Source organism: Platalea leucorodia, assembly GCF_965183815.1.
Source record: "Platalea leucorodia genome assembly, chromosome: 3".
Taxonomy (NCBI): Eukaryota; Metazoa; Chordata; class Aves; order Pelecaniformes; family Threskiornithidae; genus Platalea; species Platalea leucorodia.
This window is the reverse complement of record NC_138825.1, coordinates 110,671,030-110,688,857: the sequence shown is the minus strand read 5'-3', so window position 1 is coordinate 110,688,857 and position 17,828 is coordinate 110,671,030. Positions and strand designations below refer to the sequence as shown.

The window sequence follows — 17,828 nt, the reverse complement described above, 5'->3', positions numbered from 1 at the left end:
GAAATTATGTGTTCACACCCTTAGGAAAGGATGGAAAATAGAGTGTGTTTTGAATACGTTCTACTTGTCAGTTGACTTCCAAAATACTTTGTGGTTATAAGTAGTTGAGTAAATACCTTTATTCAACTCATCACAAAGTAGGGTTTTTTTCATAATTTATATGTCAGAATTCTGAAATATTTTGTAACATTTTAGAATTATGGAAATAATTAATTTGTTTTTACTTTACAGTTTTCCACAAGTTTCAAGATGTTTCTTGATAACTGGAATATCCAAACAGCTCTTTGGCTTAAAAGGTATTTATTTCTTAAAGGAAAGCTTTTCTCCACTGAAATTTCTTAGATAAATATGTCCTTGATGACAATTTAACATTTAAAGCTATACCCCACAAAAACAGTACGGTTGTTCAGCAACTGCATGGGACATTCTTCTTGTAATACTTGAATTAAAGCCTCTGAATTTAGCACGTCTCTCTTAGTGTAAACTATCGGGTAATGGTAGAAACTGTTTTTCTTCGCTGGTTATAGGGAACCTAAAAGTATTCATCTGTGGAGGTGTCTCTTTTTTTCCCTCTTGGCATTCAAAGCAGCGCGTGTTGCTGAGAGCAGTAGGCAGAATGCGCCTCTGCGGCTGCTAGCCTGTGGAAACTCTGCCTTCTTTTTTAGCCACGCAGTGATACAGGAACTTCCATACGTTCTGTGAGAGAACTTTCTGCGCTCCTTCCGTAATGAGTGCGTGCAAATATCAGACCCTACAATGTGCTAGGAAAAAAAAAATTTCACATGAGTGTCCCCCAGATGCGCTTTTTTCCTTGTCTGGGAAATGGCTATAGTGCCCAGCGAACTAAATCACTCTCCTTTTACTACTTCTTTGTCGTAACTAGAAAGCAAAAAAGTGTTCTTGAGTAGTAAAGGGATGTTGCTTCCCTTCTCCCAGTCTCTGTACAGATGATCTTTTATGAATAGGTGTGAGTTTAACTGAGACCCCCATCTTGGGATCTCTTATTCTAGGATTCTCTTATCCCTTATTCTAGGATCACTGGCAACAGGATGATGCTTCCATCAGATTTCTTCATAGTGTATTTTCTTTCTTCCATAATTTCTTCCCTAAATATTTTTCTGACCCAATTGAAAACAGAGATTGAAATTTGTGTGATTATTCTAGTTGGTTCAATAGGCAATAGAATCTATTGCTAGGATAGTCAGTAAGGAAGAATTGCATGCTTGCAGGTATCGAAATGTATCATTTAATAAAGCAAATAAGCTATTTTAAAATGCATTTTAATTTAGTTAGAGAACAGAAGTTTATCGGTATTAAAACTCAATAGGAGAAGGTTGTGTTCCGACAAACTTTCAAAGCTCCTAAATTGAACAATGTTAAACTAAAACTACTTTTAGTGGAGACGAGTAGCATTTCTGTTAAGAATTGAAAGAAAAAAAAATGCAAATCAGTTGTTCAGGGTGACATTAAAAGAAGATGTGAAGAAAAATTAAAGCATCTCCTTTAATAAATATTTTTAAGAACAATTAAATTAAATTTAAGAACAATTAATTGCTCTTAAGTATTTAAGAACAATTGTAGAAGAATCTGAGGGTAGTCTAAATACATATGGATTCTGCCACAGTGAAAAGAAGGACGGATGTGTTCTTAAAGAATTGTTGCAAATAAGAGGTTGTTTTAACGATTATATATGAGGCATAAATATTGGCCCAGAATATATATATTTTATTACCAATACTTTGTTAAGATGCGATGTTTGAATAGAGGGCAAGCTCATGTATTACTTTAAGCATCCACTTTTCATACCTCACCTGTTTACCATTTAAGGAAGTATCTAAACTCTTAGGCATTCGTCTCTTATGGAATACAGAAATATCAGATGTCAGCATTCGTTCTGTTCTTTTCTGATACTCTTGAAAGAGGAACCGAACTTAAACCCTGATTGTGTGTAAAAACAAACCCTTTGTAAAAACAGAGTTAACTGTCTACAGATCATCGTAAAGAAGTTTAATAAACATTTAATGTAGATCACAAAATACAGCAGTTCAAAGGTATTATTGTTACAAGCATGCAAGTTAAAATAGATGTTTACATAGTAGCATATATCAACAAAATATCTATCATGATAATGTTTCCTGACTGGGGAAGCTGTTATGTTCCCCCTCAGCCTATTCATTGTTTTTTTCCAAAAAAAACATCTAGTTCCTTTTGTCTTTGGTCATGTTTGCAAAACCTCTGTGGTTCTTGTTGCTCTCTTTGGCTTCTTTCCAAATTTCCCGTTGTCTTACTGTGGATGCAGTAGTTCTGCTAAGACCTCTGAGGTCTTTCCCTGGCTTGTTACAGGCAGAGTTGAATGCTTTGAGTGGATTAATTACCTTTCTTTTCTTTATATAACTCTTGCTAATACATCACAGTATTACATCTGTCTTTTTTTGCAGCAGCAGTCTAGCGTTGATTCATGCTCAGCTGATCCTCAGTGTTTCATGCTGTTGATTCATATTCATGCTCAACTACACTTCTTCAGTAATGTTAAATGGACGGGTATTGTTTTGTATCTTCCACTTTTCTTCTTAGATGTTCTAGACTTTGCACTTCATCTTGTTGATTTCAGAGCATCATTCAAGTCTGTCAAGATCATTTTGGATTTTATTACTCTATCTGTTAAGAAAACAAGCCAATCTCTTCCATTCCCCCCCCCCCCCCAAAAAAAAAAAAAAGAGAAGAAAAAAAAAAGGAATGGAAGGCAACGTAGAAAAATATACTTCTCAGTCTGTCACCCCAGTGGGTGATGGAAGCACAGAACCAGACGAAGGGGAGTACCTTGCTGAACAGTTGACGCATCTTCCCACCTCTAGAGCAAATCATAGATAACCTGAGCCACCCGTATTTGAATAGATTTTCTCAGCCTGTTGTGATGACCATATTTCCTTGGTTTGCTCTTAGGAGAGTCAAGTGAAGCATTTCAACATGATTTATTATTGACAAATCTATGGAGGATTTTTAAAGCTTACTTTTAACTCTGAAATTGAAGCCTGATGACTTTTTTTTTCTAGTATATATCTTATCAAGAATGCTCTCTTGGAAGCACAAAACCAGTTTATCCCCTATAAAAGAAAAGGAAGTAAACGGAGCAAGAGGCCCCCTTGGCTCAACCATGAGCTCCTGGGTCTGCTTAAAACCAAGAGATGCGTACCAGAGATGGAGAAGTGGGAGATTGTCCACTGAGAACTACAAGGGCATTGCCAGAGTGTGCAGAGATGCAGTTAGAAAGGCAAAAGCTCAACTTGAATTGGAACTGGCCACAGACATCAAAAATAACAAGAAAGGGTTCTTCCGGTATGTAAGTTGCAAGCAGAAACAGAAGGAAAACATAGGCCCGCTGTTAAACAGTAGAGGTGAATCAGTCCCCAGCAGTGCTGAAAAGGCAGAGGTTCTCAACACCTTCTTCACCTCCGTCTTTACCAACACTGTTGGATCCCAGGCGCTGGGAATGAAAATCCAGGGGGATCCAAACACAGACCCACCATCAGTAAGAAGGAGTTAGTATGTGAATTATTACAGGAGCTTGACCCCTACAAATCGATGGGCCGTGACACCATCCACCCGAGGGTGTTGAGAGAGCTGGCTGATGTCATTGCGGGGCCACTCTCTATAATCTTTGAGAAGTCGTGGAGATCGGCGGATGTCCCAGAGGACTGGAAGAAGGCAAATGTTACCCCTATCTACAAGAAGGGCTCAAGGGAGGATCTGGGTAATTATAGGCCCATCAGTCTTACTTGAATCCCTGGGAAAGCCATGGAACGGATCCTCCTGGGGGCCATCACAAGTCAAATGAAGCACGTGATTGGGAAAAGCCAACACGGCTTCACAAAAGGCAGATCGTGCCTGACAAATCTGGTGGTCTTCTATGATAAAGTGACCTGCTCGGTTGACATGGGGCGAGCAGTCGAGGTTGTCTACTTGGACTTCTCCAAGGCCTTCGATACAGTTCCCCATGGCCTCCTTCTGGAGAAACTGATGCGTTATGGCCTGGACAAGTGGTCTGTGTGGTGGGTGAGGAATTGGCTGATGGGCCACACCCAAAGGGTGGTGGTAAATGGCTCTTTTTCAAACTGGCAACCCGTCACAAGTGGGGTCCCCTAGGGATCGATACTGGGCCCAACGCTATTCAATATCTTCATAAGCGATCTGGATAATGGGATCAAGCGTAGCCTGATGAAGTTCGCAGATGACACCCAATTGAGTGGGGAAGTAGACAGTCTGGAAGGGAGAGCCACCCTGCAGGAAGATCTGGATAGACTGAAAGAATGGGCTAACGAGAACCTTATGAAGTTTAACAAGGACAAGTGTAAGGTCTTGCACCTGGGAAAACATAGTCCAGGAGTGCAGCTCAGACTGGGATCCACCTGGCTGGAGAGCAGCTCTGTGGAACGGGACCTGGGGGTCCTGGTGGACAGGAAGCTCAACACGAGTGAACAGTGTGCTGCTGCGGCCAAGAAGGCCAACAGGAGGCTGGGTTGCATCAAAAATGGCATCACCAGCAGAGATAAAGAAGTCATTAAACCACTCAGTGCTTGTCAGGCCACACGTGGAATACTGTGTACAGTTCTGGTCCCCGTTACACAAAAAAGATGTGGACAGGCTGGAGGGGGTCCCGAGAAGGGCCACCAGGATGATCAAGGCTCTGGGCAACCTGCCGTATGAGGATAGGCTGAGAGAGCTGGGTTTGTTCAGCCTTGAGAAAAGGAGGCTTAGAGGTGATCTCATCACCACGTACCAGTACGTAAAGGGGAGCTACAAAGAAGATGAAGGCTTCCTTTTTACAAGGAGTCACACAATGAGGACAAGGGGTAACGGGTACAAGTTACTCCCAGGGAGATTCCGATTGGACAGGAGAGGTAAATTTTTCACAATGAGAACAGTCAATCGTTGGAATAATCTCCCCAGGGAAGTGATCGACTCCGCTACGCTGAACATGTTTAAGACTCAGCTGGACATGGTGCTGGGCCATCTCGTCTAGACTGTGCTAGGAAGGTTGGACCACATGATCCTCGAGGTCCCTTCCAACCTGGTATTCTATGATTATCTGATTATCTGACTTGCATTGATATAGCTGAAAATTGATTAGCTAATTTAGGGAGTTTCGTTAGCTCCTGAATGCTTTGCAGGGGAAAATCTGCTTAGTTAGTTTAAACCAAATAAAGATTGAAGCCATTTATCAATTTATTAACAAGACATAATTAACTACCAGTCAGTGAAAGATACATTCAGAATTAATATCAGTACTAGAATAGATACTGTTTTATAAGTGCTTAGTGTTGTGGCTTAATAAACAAATTTCTAAACACTTTTCTGTAACTAATCCCAAGGAGTTTAAACAAGCATCTGTGCGCACACACGGTTACACGCAAACCACACCTCTGCTCCCGAGGACGCGGGGTTACAAACCCACACCTCCTCCTGGAAGCGTGGGCCCCCTGCTTGTAGGCACTGCCGGTGGGAGATGTGGGTGCTCCGGCTCTGTGTGAACCCGTGGGTTCACAGGCCGATTAGAAAAGCATGCCACGAGTTCACGTGCACGCAGCCGATCGGGATGAGATATCGCTCCCTCTGGATTGCAGGATGCAGGCTACTCAGTGTCTGCCAGGGAGGGTGCTCGGTCTTGGCCGAGACCGAGGGCGTGATGCTGGCAGGGTGACTTCTGGCAGTGTCAAACCAGGTTTGATGACTAGTATTTTGCTCCGAGGTGTCTACCTGACTTGTAACAAAATTCTCCTAGTGCTTTTCTACTTTCTCGGCTGACACCTTCTTTGTTTCAAAAGTCTCTTTGAAATTCCTTGGTTACACTTTAGTCTGGGCAATGTTGCTTTCCTTTTTAAGGTGCCCTGTTGTGGGCAAATGTCCTCAGATAGCTTTGTGCACGGTGCATGCGTGCACCCGCGCCCTACTCCGGCCCATGTTCTCATCTTAACAGGCGTGGTTAGCGAAGCCCCTTGGCAAGGGGAGGGGGCTCTGCTGGTACCCCACGCTGAAGACCTCTTAAGATAAAACTTACCACCTCTATTTGACCGGAGTAAACTGAATTAGCAAAATACATTTTTGATCTTTCCCTATTCAGATCCTGCCTTTTTACCTTCTGCTCGTTAACGTTGACTGCATCCTGTGGTCTCAGCAATCTTTTCTATATAGGGGAGTTGTAGTAAAGTAGTTACATTAAATGTAACATTTGTTACAGCAAATGTTTCGGCCCTCTGTATCATTAGCTTGTCTTCCTCTTTGAATAATAGACATGTATTCTCTTCTCTCTCTCTGTTACTTGCTATGTGTTTATAAAACCTTTTTACATATTGGTGTCTATGGCCTTTTTTAGTTAAAACTCATTTTTGTATGTTAGCCTTAGATTTGTGCTCGTGCATCTTGTGCTGTTTATTTTTGCTTCATGTTAGTGTGCATCTGTCTCCATATTTCCTATTGCTTTTTGGTTTTCAGATCATTAAAGAACTCTTGATGAAGCCATATCAGGACCTTACCATGTTTCCTATCATTCTTCCACATCATGATGGTTTGTCATTGTGTCATTTAATGTTGTCTCCTAGAAACTGCTTTTCTTGGATTCCTATTTCCCTTCTTCCTTCTAGAATTCCTTACTGTAGGACCTTGCCTAATAATTCGGAGTCTCAATTTTTAAATAGCAGAGTTCAGCATTCTCCTTATTTGATATTCTCACATCCCTAGAGTCGTTAATTATAATTTCATCATCATGCTCACCTAATTGCCATACACAGACACGTTTTCAACTGTAGTCTGTTACTCAAAATTGAAGGTAGTTGTTACTTTTTCCCTTCTCCTATAAGCTCCTTTCATTTTATGAAAAATGTGTATCTGACTCATCACAAGAGTTTGCGGGATAGCCTGTGCCTTCCAGTGTAGCTTTTCAGACACATTCTTGGATGGCTCAAGATCCCTTATTAACACCAACACCCATCTTTGGACGCTTCTGTATCACTTCACTATCAATAAGTACCATATGTGACGGCACTGAGCGTAGGTTAGCACTGAGGGGTTAAATCAAGAGCTGTGAATAGCTGTAAGTATTTTCTGTAAGTCATAATATAGTGGCGACATTATTAAATAATAGTAAACTGCAGTTGCATTGCAAATTATGTGTCGGAGATGAAACTGCTAAGAGTATAAATGATAACTGGGAAGATTGTTGGTGATCTGTGTCTCGTTATTTATCTTGAATTGTCTTTGACTTGCTAGAGTGTGCTATGAGCGAGCCACCTTCAGCCCAACGATCCAAACCTTCATCCTCTCTGCCATTTGGCATGGGGTTTACCCAGGATATTATTTAACGTTTTTAACAGGAATACTAATGACACTAGCAGCACGAGCTGTAAGTACCGACCAACTATCTTCTTAAATAATAAGTAGTTCTGTAAAAGAAAATTGTGTTCTGTAGTCCAAAGATGTGATTTCCAGTTGACACACAAACAGTCTGTCTGATAGTTTTGTTTACTTTTTTTAGTTATGAGAGCAGTGGGAATGGTTATTGATAAGGAGGGGTTGGTCAGTAGAAACAAGCCAGACTGTACACAGCCTGGAACATCTTCGTAGCGTATCTTTTGTGGAAGCCCTTCCTCTGTATTAACTGATCATGTGTTATGCCATGCTAAACAAGATGATGTTATCTAAGATCATTTTGAAAAAACTGTATCACTGATTATTAGTAGCTTAAAATCTGGGGGGTCAGTGCTATATATTTATCCAGTCTGTCCCCCTCCCTAATTTCTGTCCAGTACTATTGTAAAGATGGCAACTAAAGAATGCTGCCCCTCAACCAGCAGATAAACATCTCTATTACTGCTCAGAATCGGCCAGCCTGTGGTGCAGTCACATTAACAAGCTTTTACAGCTGCTGTTCAGAACCGTATGGAACCAGCAAATCTGCCAAGAAATCTCCCAGTCCTGCTTGAGAAAGCTGAGTAAGAACGAGGCAGGTTTATCAGTGACTCAAGGGGAAAGAGGAACAAAAAAAATGAGCTGTCAGCTCAGAGCAGAATAACAGACAGCTTTTCTGTCAAAGGAACCAGGAGAATGAGAAATGAAGCAGACTGCTCTCTGTTGCTGTAACAGCTAGGGGAAGGTGGTACTTCAGATTTGGGTTATTACTAAGAGTAATAAACCAGATGCTCCTCCTCTTTCTTCACAAAGATGTGGGTGTAGTCCTTGTTTGACAGAATTGACTCCTTTCTTTACAATAGGTATAGCTCCCTTCTCCTTTCCAGACTCTATCACAATGAACTTTTGACATTTATCAGCCAGGGGCTGGTGCAAAAGCCAAGGTTCAGGGACAGTTCACAGGTAAAAGTTGTTGTGTTCTCTCAGTAAGGCGAGTCCGGTAAATCTGAGTGCTCACTGCACTTCGTCCTGGGCTTCGCTAGTGAGCTGCGTTGTATTCACATTGCATATGTATCAATTAATAGGCTATTAAATAAAAATATTATTGGTTTCTGTATGAAGAGTTACTTAATATTAACTGATAAGATATGTTAGAGGTACTTTAGCATGTTTATTATTTAACTCTATTAGCCTTTATTAAGACTGCAGTTTGGCAGCGCTGACCCACACTTTCTTCTCCTGTCATGGCTAAGCATGTATTCAACTAGTTTTACTCCCTTTAATCATCACATGCTTCATAATCAGGTGTTTACTAGGGGCAATTATAGACTTATCTTAAAAGTTGTCCTTCAAGTCCTAAAATACTAGATTTCTCTACCAGAAATTCTGTGAAACTTCAAGTTTCACAGAACTCGGGAACAAGTCATTGCACGTGACCACAGGAGAAAACTGGAAGGAGATGGCAGACGGTAGGACGAGGGGTATGTGGCTAGAATGACTTGTTTTGCTTAGCTTAACTAAGCAAAGGTGGAGTGGGGATGTGATACCAACAGGGGAATATAGGTAAGAAGGACAAGAAGGGTCAAGAAGGTTTTTAATGTAAAGAATGAAATCAGCACAAGCTAGCCTTCCATATGTTCTTTAGAACCAGGAGTTGAACTGTCCTTTGGCATGCAGCTTTTCAGAGAGGACTACCTCAGGTGGCAGCTGTGGTACCAGGCTACATGGCTGTCCTGGTGGAGCGGGTCCAGAGGAGGGCCACAAAAATGGTCAGAGGGCTGGATCACCTCTGCTATGAGGAAAGGCTGAAAGAGCTGGGGTTGCTCAGCCTGGAGAAGAGAAGGCTGCGGGGAGACCTTATTGTGGCCTTTCAGTACCTAAAGGGGGCTTGTAAGAAAGATGGGGACAGACTTTTTAGCAGGGCCAGTAGCGACAGGACAAGGGGTAATGGTTTTAGACTAAAAGAAGGTAGATTCAGACTAGATATGAGGAAGAAATTTTTTACAAGGAGGGAGGTGAAATACGGGACCAGGTTGCCCAGAGAGGTGGTAGATGCCCCATCCTTGGAAACATTCAAGGCCAGGCTGGATGGGGCTCTGAGCAACCTGATCTGGTTGTAGATGTCCTTGCTCATTGCAGGGGGGATGGACTAGATGACCTTTAAAGGTCCCCTCCATCCCAAAGCATTCTATGATTCTATGAAAGGCTGAATTGAGCCCATTGTGGCTTGTCAGCAAATAAGAGTGTGAGCAAGGATGAGAGTTCAGTCAAAGGAAGGAGGGGTGAAGATCTACTCGTGTCTTTTTAATTATAAAGACTTTAAAACTGAACCCAAACCTGTGTGGGTTTTGGATTTTTTTTTTTTTTTTTTAAATACCTTTGGTATTCCATTGTTTGAACAGAATTTTATGAACAAAAGAAGGCTCAGCATAGAAAATTGAGTCCTTTGGTAATAGTCCCGCTTGATATTAGTTGTTGTTAAGACTCCTGAAATATGTCATTGGAACTGACATTTTGTATATTCTGATTTATACCCTACTTGTCCTAAAATAGATCTTACTAGCAAGTATATGAAAATGGCTTACCATATAGAAGCTTTCAACAGAAGCATTCTGGCTTTTGTTTACGCCAACGCTCTATATTTACAGAATGGCTTGATGGAATAGAATGGCCGCCTCATTCAGACAACTAGTCCAAAGTCGCATTGGATTTGGGGGGGAGGGGGTTCATTTCCTTAAATTCTGCTTCAATTCATACATACTTAAATTCCTGTGCTGGATGAAGCGCGCTATCCTAAAAGGCAGGGAATTTGAACTGACTCCTATTTGAAGTTGATGGGTGTTTTGAATAGTTCGAAGATACTTGACCAAACTGTAGCATTTAAATTCATCCTATGAATTTTGTGGAATGGCAAAAACTCTGTACAGCAAGATAGCTCTCAAAGGTTATTCCTAAGCTAACTTACTATTATCTGCTTTTTCAGATAAGAAACAATATCAGACACTATTTTGTTGAATCTCCTGCTGTTAAACTATGTTATGATATTATAACATGGATGGCAACTCAAGTAGCAATAAGTTACACAGTCGTGCCATTTGTACTGCTCTCTGTAAAACCCTCTTTCACCTTTTACAGGTAAGCACATTCTACCTGTTCTCTTTTTCTTTAACTTGGAATAGAAGTATTTTCTGTGGCGTAAGACTTCTGAAGCTATTTCAGTGATAATTATAAGACTTATTTGTTAGCTGAGCAAACTGTATTTCTGTTCTAGTGCTCAAACATGGTTTGTGTTGTATAGGAGAAACCATAAAGTGATCTCGTTTTCCTATCACAATAGACTTATTTTTCCTCGGGCAGGGAAAAAAACCAACCAAAACCAGAGGGTACCTTTGAGATTACTACATGCATCTGGACTGTTTATAAAACAGTTATAAAACAGCAAGACTAGATAATGACTTCCCCAAAGTAACTTTTGTGAAAAACAGTTGAAAGCAGACTTTTCTTCCCTTCACATCTCTGTTATGGCACGAAGTACTGGGGGGGAAGACTTCATTTCTGATTTTCCCCTTATTACTTTTCCTAAAAAGGAAATATGAATGTCTTCCTGACTTAATGTCTTACGTGCAAAGTACTGTATGCAAGTAGGTTTTGACAGTTTATTCCTTAAGCATCCTGTAAGAGTGGTCAGAGTTTTATTGAACTGTTATTTTTGTTTGTTTTTCAGCTCCTGCTATTTCTGTCTTCATATTGCCAGCATCCTGGTGTTGTTGGTATTTCCATTGAAAAGAACTCAAAAAGGAAGTAAAAAGCATGAAAGCATCCAGCCCGTGTGGTCCAAAAAACTAGAAGAAGAAAATCTTTTGCAAAAGAACAGTTATTCCACAACAAATAATAGTTTCAGTCAGAAACAAGAAATAACCTGCAGATATCAAGCATTAAAACAGTGATTAAGGAAATACTATGATGAATATATTTTGTATGTTTTCAGAAACCCATTTTTAGCACCTTTTAAAGGGGTTTGTATTTGTTTGCAAAGATGTTTAGTAAGAAAAGAATGCATTACCTAGGAAAATCACATACAATAGCAAGACTGGAAACAAAACAAATTAACCCCTCCCATACCATGTCCCTGTGGGTCACGCCTTATATGAAGATATTACCATTATTTCAATGGGCACTCAGGACTTGCAACGTATGTCCATAGGGTCATATGTGTGCCCTTTGCTGAATGTACGTTGTGTATCCCAAGGCACTGATGGGGTGGAATGAAATTGTGTCAATCTAGGATTAACACATGGAAATTAATTTTTCCAAATGAATGACTTGCCTTAAACCCTCTATTTACTGAAATATTGTTTCTAAGTGGGTATTTTCAAGTTTGATTTTATGTGGAAAGCATATTTCAAATATATAATACCATATGCTATAAAGAAGATAAAAATAGGAAATGCAAAGTCATTAGAAGGCTTTCAAATCTTTAAAAGGGAATTGCAATAAGCATCTCAGTATTTGGAGGGTTTTCTTAAAGTATCTCAAACTATTACAGTACATTACAGAACTGTAAACATTACTGATGCCAAATTATAGTTAGGTTTCTTTGATAAAGAGTATAATTACACATAGCCCTTCTGAATGGATTAAAAAAAAATGAAACACCAGAAGGTTCACTTTTCCAGGGCTTGATAGCTCTAATCTAGGTTTCTTTTACTTTAAAGTACCTAAAATCAATATAAAACCCCACAGCCAAGTGGGCTTTGCAGCTGCAGAAGGAAAGGCAGCCATAGGACACAGAAGATGATGTGCAAGCACCAGGATTTCAATGAAAGTGTGTTTTTACCCTTAAATACCAGAAATACTTGTTCTAGAACAGAACTGTTTTACAAAAAATGAGTTTTAATACTGAAAGTTGTTTTGAATTTTCAGGCATACAGTAGTTAGTTGATGATGCTCTCAGTATAAAACAGCAAAATTACGTTGGGCTCTAGTGCACAGGTAGTCAGACATGAAATTACTATCATAACCAATTTCTGTATGCTTGATAATTGATGGCCCTTTATCCAAAGAAGTACATGAATTTGAGGAAAAGCTTTTTCTTTAAATTAGAATTTTAGATGTGAAATTCACGTCATATTTGTGGGTAACGTAGTGAAAGAAAGAAATCCTTCTGACTGAATTATGGAAGTGTGTCAAGGGAATAATGCGGTGATTATATCTATTCCAGACCATTTATTGTGATGATGGTCCCTGCCAGAGCACTACTGTTAAAGGGCTACGTTTTAATTGCTTACATTCTGTATTTTCTTATAATTTTTTTAAGTAAACACAAACTGTTTATCCACATGGGTTTTTTTAGCTTTAAAACTGACACAAAATACTACTGGAGAAAAATAATGCAGCTTGTTGATTAATAACCTACAAATGAATAAGAAAAATTTTGTCATAATATTTTGAACCTTACATTTTTGATCAAATACCTGGCACTAGCGGGTGAATATTTTTAGTACCAGAAGTACCAGATAGTCCTCAGCTTTGGGGATACTCCCATGCAAAAATAGTCACAATGCTTCTGGCTTACTCTCTAAAGAACCAGTTTTTTCCTTCCTGTGATAGTTCTGTGTCTGGCCTTTGCCTCCTTGCCCGAAACTCCAGGAGGATAAACATACCTTTTCCATGTATGTAGGTTAGCGCTGATTAACCTGCACAGTGAGAAAGGGGGAACTAAATATGAAATGAGACTGGATGAGTCTGTTTCGATGAGTAGGGATGCTTGTTGTTTCAGTGACAGCTGTATTATTTTTAAAAGAAAATAATCTGATTTCTAAATCCTTACTTAGATTACCCAAGTAGACCTCCCCTTACATGGGGTTGTGGTTGTTATAGGCCTCTTTGAAATGGCATTATGGTTTTTTTTCTGTTGTTTATAAATGAGGGCACGCTAGTTTCTTTATGTTTGATTATCCTTATTAGATACAGAATCAGGAAAGACATTTTTCCACTTTCTGTTCTTGAAGGGACATTTACATAAAATAACAAATAGAATTGCACATTTCTGGGTGGGTGAGTAGAGTTAGGCTTGATTCTTTCAGCATTCGTTGCTGTTGAACTTAAATTCATCTTCTTGGTGCAGTCTACATATCTACCCAAACTAAGCACTTTTGGATGCCAGCACAACTTCTGATGTGCCATTCTTCCCATTAATGTTCTGGTACTCTTGTTTTCTTGTTTTGGCATGCATGCCCACGTGTGCGATGGAGGCTTACTAATTCTTCATTATGAAATATGAAAACAGTTGTAAGCACTCCCAGAAAATAAGCGGGTTTAGGATAGCAAAGGCTGGTACTTCAGCGTGAGTGAATTCACAGGTACAGTTTGTTCAGAACTTTTGTATATGGGGAAGTTCAGACAGCTAAGAAAATACGTACATGCTTTAGTCAGGCACAGGTGGCAAGATAGGGGTTTCAAAATTGGACGTGTCTAGTGTCTGCGTGTAATACAATTACTCTTTCCTTCATGATCTGAATCCCTGAAATAATTGCAACACAAGAAAATTATGACAATTAATTAGTTCTGCACAGAATTTATCTTTAAGTGTAGTGTCCTAGAATTTGCCCTTTAAATGTCATTGCTGAATATAAAAGTACTGTGAACCAAAATCTGCTCTTCATGCAAATGAATTATCTTGGGGACTATGGAAAGAGGTATTTTGTTTTAATGGCAGCACTCTGATTTTAGTCAGACTGGGTTTTCGTTGTTGCTTTCCCTCTGCTTTACTAGTTTTTCTGCCTTGCTGTTGCACTGGATCCTTTTTATCCATTCAGTCCAAGTCAAGAGCAGCCAGCCCCGATGCTTTAGATAATTTCTAGGTTTTACACACATCATTTTATAATACTGAATTTGAAAGGATGGCGGTGATTTACTATTGCTCGTGCTGAGAAAAACAGTAGAAAGTAAATTTCCTAGAATGCTTTGGGCATGAAGGAAACATGGTTTTAAGTATTCTTTCACTTATTAACTAATGTCTATCCAAAAAGTAAAAGTGTTTTCTGTATTGCAGATCAGCACACTATGAAAAGTAAATACAACATATCATTCATAATTCTATGGTGCTTTGCAGATATTTGCCTATTGTGAACAATTCATTCAGGCACTTAATGAGTTAATGTTAGTTAGTAAATGTAGTCACCCTGATAGTAGCTATTTGCTTGCTTAACCTTTTTTTAACCTTTATGATTCTGTGTTAATGAAAGAGAAATATCTATTTAAATAATACTTTCAGTGGTGCCTACTACTGTTGTAATCGGGAAGGCTTTGTTAGCTTTACAGTTACAGATATGCCCTTCTTATTCAGGAAACTTATTCTTCCATGGCCATTCCTTAAGTTGACATGTAGACAAGATTTCAGTAATAGGTGACATTTTAAAATATATTACCATGTAAAAATATCGGTATGCATTTCAATATGCTCTTGATAACAAATCATACTTCAGTGAGAAGACTTTACAAAGAGACTTTGTATATTCCCTGCTCTACGCTGACTTGTGGTATGAGTTTTACCAGTATAGTATATTTGTAGAATCATAGAATGGTTTGGGTTGGAGGGGACCTTAAAGATCGCTATTATTTATTAGAAGACTTGTACACTTGAATAACTTGTTCTGTTTCCCCTATGGGAATAAGTAATATGAATATAAATGCTACGCTTGTATGACAGGGTGCACACTAGGCGGTTGTGCCTCTATTGATGGCATTGATTTGATTAGTGGTAAAATCTCCTCTGATGCAGAGGAGACCTTTATGAGATCCTCACCTCCTGTCAAATTCATATCGAAAGTAATTTCAACAGTCTGGATTTTTCTCTCAGAAGCTTTGCAAACAAATTGTTGACAATTTGTTTAGATACATGGTCAAATGTGTCCTTGTGTTTGCCTGCAAATGTGTCACTGTTGCTTACATGTAAACTTTCACATGCTCAACTTTATAAGTTGGCCTTGAATGAGAAAGAAATTTAAAAGCACAAGTTACAGTAATTTAAGCTTTCATTTCCTTTATCCTTAAATCTTTCACTTTGTGATTCTCATTGAATTCTGAAATCAGGTTTGAGAACTTTTTGTTTTCAATGAAAATTTGGAAATATTGCCATTTATGTTGAAAAGTGATCAGTGTTAGAAAAACAGATGGAAATAAATTTAAAGATTTTAATATGATGCAGACTCTACGTATGAAAAATACACATTGGTTCTGTGCTGATACATCACAGCGCTTCATTACATGATTAGCCTTTATGTATCTATTTAGGTCCAGTAATACTCCGAAGAGCACTTGGGCGTATTTTTAGATTTCCTGTTAAAAAATTATTTGGCTGTAAGTACTTAAAGTTAAATGAGTATTTAAATGCTATGCTGAGCAAGTACCTAAGCAGATACTGCAGTGAATTGAGCCTGTTCTCATTATATTACCAGATCTGTCTGGATCTAAGCTAGCTGGCACTGTCGGTCTTGATCCTCTTCACAGTCATGGTAGAAAAGCTGGCTGTGAAGAAGTCTCTGGTAAGAACATGCCCCGTCAGTGGCCGGGAGGGTTCGCCACAGAGTTCCTGGGGGGAGCTAACCCTACGTGCAGAGCTTGACAGAGGGTTTACTTGCTTGCCACCTAGGCTGCAGCTGCTCTATGCTAGATCTGCCTGGATTTTTGATGTGTTTGCTGTCTTAACCTAGACATCTTGCAAACAACATGAAATCCAGGCATCCACAAAGTCACCCTGCAAGGTTACAACTGCAAATATTGCAACATTCGCTTATTATGGTCAAAACTAAATGAAAAAAAAATTAATTTCTTCAAAAACTCGGTTTGAGGTGAGCTTTTTCTTTAATAAAACCTAACCATCGGCTGTGACAATTTTCATCCCATTAAATATTTAAAACATAATTTTGCTCACTTTAGGTATACAAATGTGCAAAAGCAAGTTTTGCCACTCCATCATCTTCTGCGCATTAGCTGTGTGTCCAGTGACTTAGGCCTAGTTTTGGCTTTAGAGGTTTTTAGATTGTCTAAATCCATGTGCATATCCATATAAACATTGCGTAAACTTTATGAATTGACAAACTGTAGTTACATATAGTGTGCATAAATATACTTAAAATAGGCCATATTGGTATTTACATGAGAGCACTGTTGAGCCCTCCGGTTGTACACTACGTCTGCTGAAGGCTGTTGGGCTCCGTTCTCAGAGTACTAAGCTTTCTGCTTCCTAAAGTGAAAACAGAGTCTGTTGGTTACACTTTAAGTGGAAAGTAAAGGGCTGCTTTCACTCTGTTGCAAACCCAACCCTTACAGGATATTCTGCTGCAGGCTATGAATACAAAATTCGACTTCAGATATATAAGTGAAATCTGAGTTAGGGCCACTTTCAGAGGAAACTTTTTATATTCATAGTGACTCAGTCCAGCACCTAATTCCAAACAAACCTCTTGGCAAAAGAGACCTCGGCACAATCTTCTTCCTTCTTTTCGTCCTCTGAGGGAGGAATACCCCAAGCTGGATTTTCCTTTCGGCTTCACTACAATATGTCATATGGACAGATAGCTGTGGTCCATGCTCTAGTCAGATTAGGCTTCCAAACTGTGATGATGTAATCTGAAACAAAAAATAGAGAATCAGGGTGCCTAGGGACTGGTAATCAGAATAGTGCAACACTACATATTAAAGGTGCAACAATCTTTTGTCACAATAAGTTAAGGAGTACTTGCCTACGCATATTTTGCCTTTCTATGTGTTTATCAGTTCTCTCTACATCTTTTCTTTGTACCTTCTTTTGTCCAGTGGTGGTGACTATTTCTTTGAAGAATCTTCTGATGTGTCTTACTGTGGCAAAGGTGTCAAAATGATACAATAGTAATTAGGTAGTTATTCTTAAATCCCAGACCTGAGATGTGTCCTAGATCAGCTAGAAGAGAACATTCAAAATGTATTGAATGAAAAATAGTGTAAGATGGGTAAATATAGCATTATTCAAAAATGTTGTAATAAGTTACTCAATTTTAAGAATTTAAAGTACAGAATTTTGTTCTTTCCTGCCTTGGTTACACGTTCAAGGGACTAGTTTTACCTCAATGCAGAAGTAGTTATGCCTCCAACTACCCATATGTTAAGGTGAAAAAAACACCCCTCAAAGTGGATAGCTACAGTATTCCTAAATTTGCCTTTCCTGGTTCAGATTATAATGCATTGTCGGTGAATTTCATTTTTATTATTCCAAAATATATATTTTTTAAAAAGTGTTATTTTTCAACAGATCCATAAACTAAGTGTTGGTGTATGGTAAAATTAAAATACCACTGTTAGTTACACTGTGATTGTGATATTTTAATAATTACTTATTTCTAATTTGTCTCGGCAGCGCTGCAGAAGCAGCATGCTGTTATGTTTTA

General features: G+C 39.1%; 1 protein-coding gene across 1 annotated transcript in view; it reads left to right on the top strand.

The window, feature by feature from the left end:
* MBOAT2 (membrane bound glycerophospholipid O-acyltransferase 2) overlaps positions 1-17,828 on the top strand; it is an 87,288-nt gene extending 69,460 nt beyond the window's left edge. The window contains exons 9-12 of the mRNA XM_082306978.1: positions 232-296; positions 7,264-7,396; positions 10,385-10,536; positions 11,126-17,828. Coding sequence (XP_082163104.1) covers positions 232-296; positions 7,264-7,396; positions 10,385-10,536; positions 11,126-11,348 — 573 coding nt within the window. The 3' untranslated portion in view covers positions 11,349-17,828. The remainder of the gene's footprint in view (positions 1-231; positions 297-7,263; positions 7,397-10,384; positions 10,537-11,125) is intronic.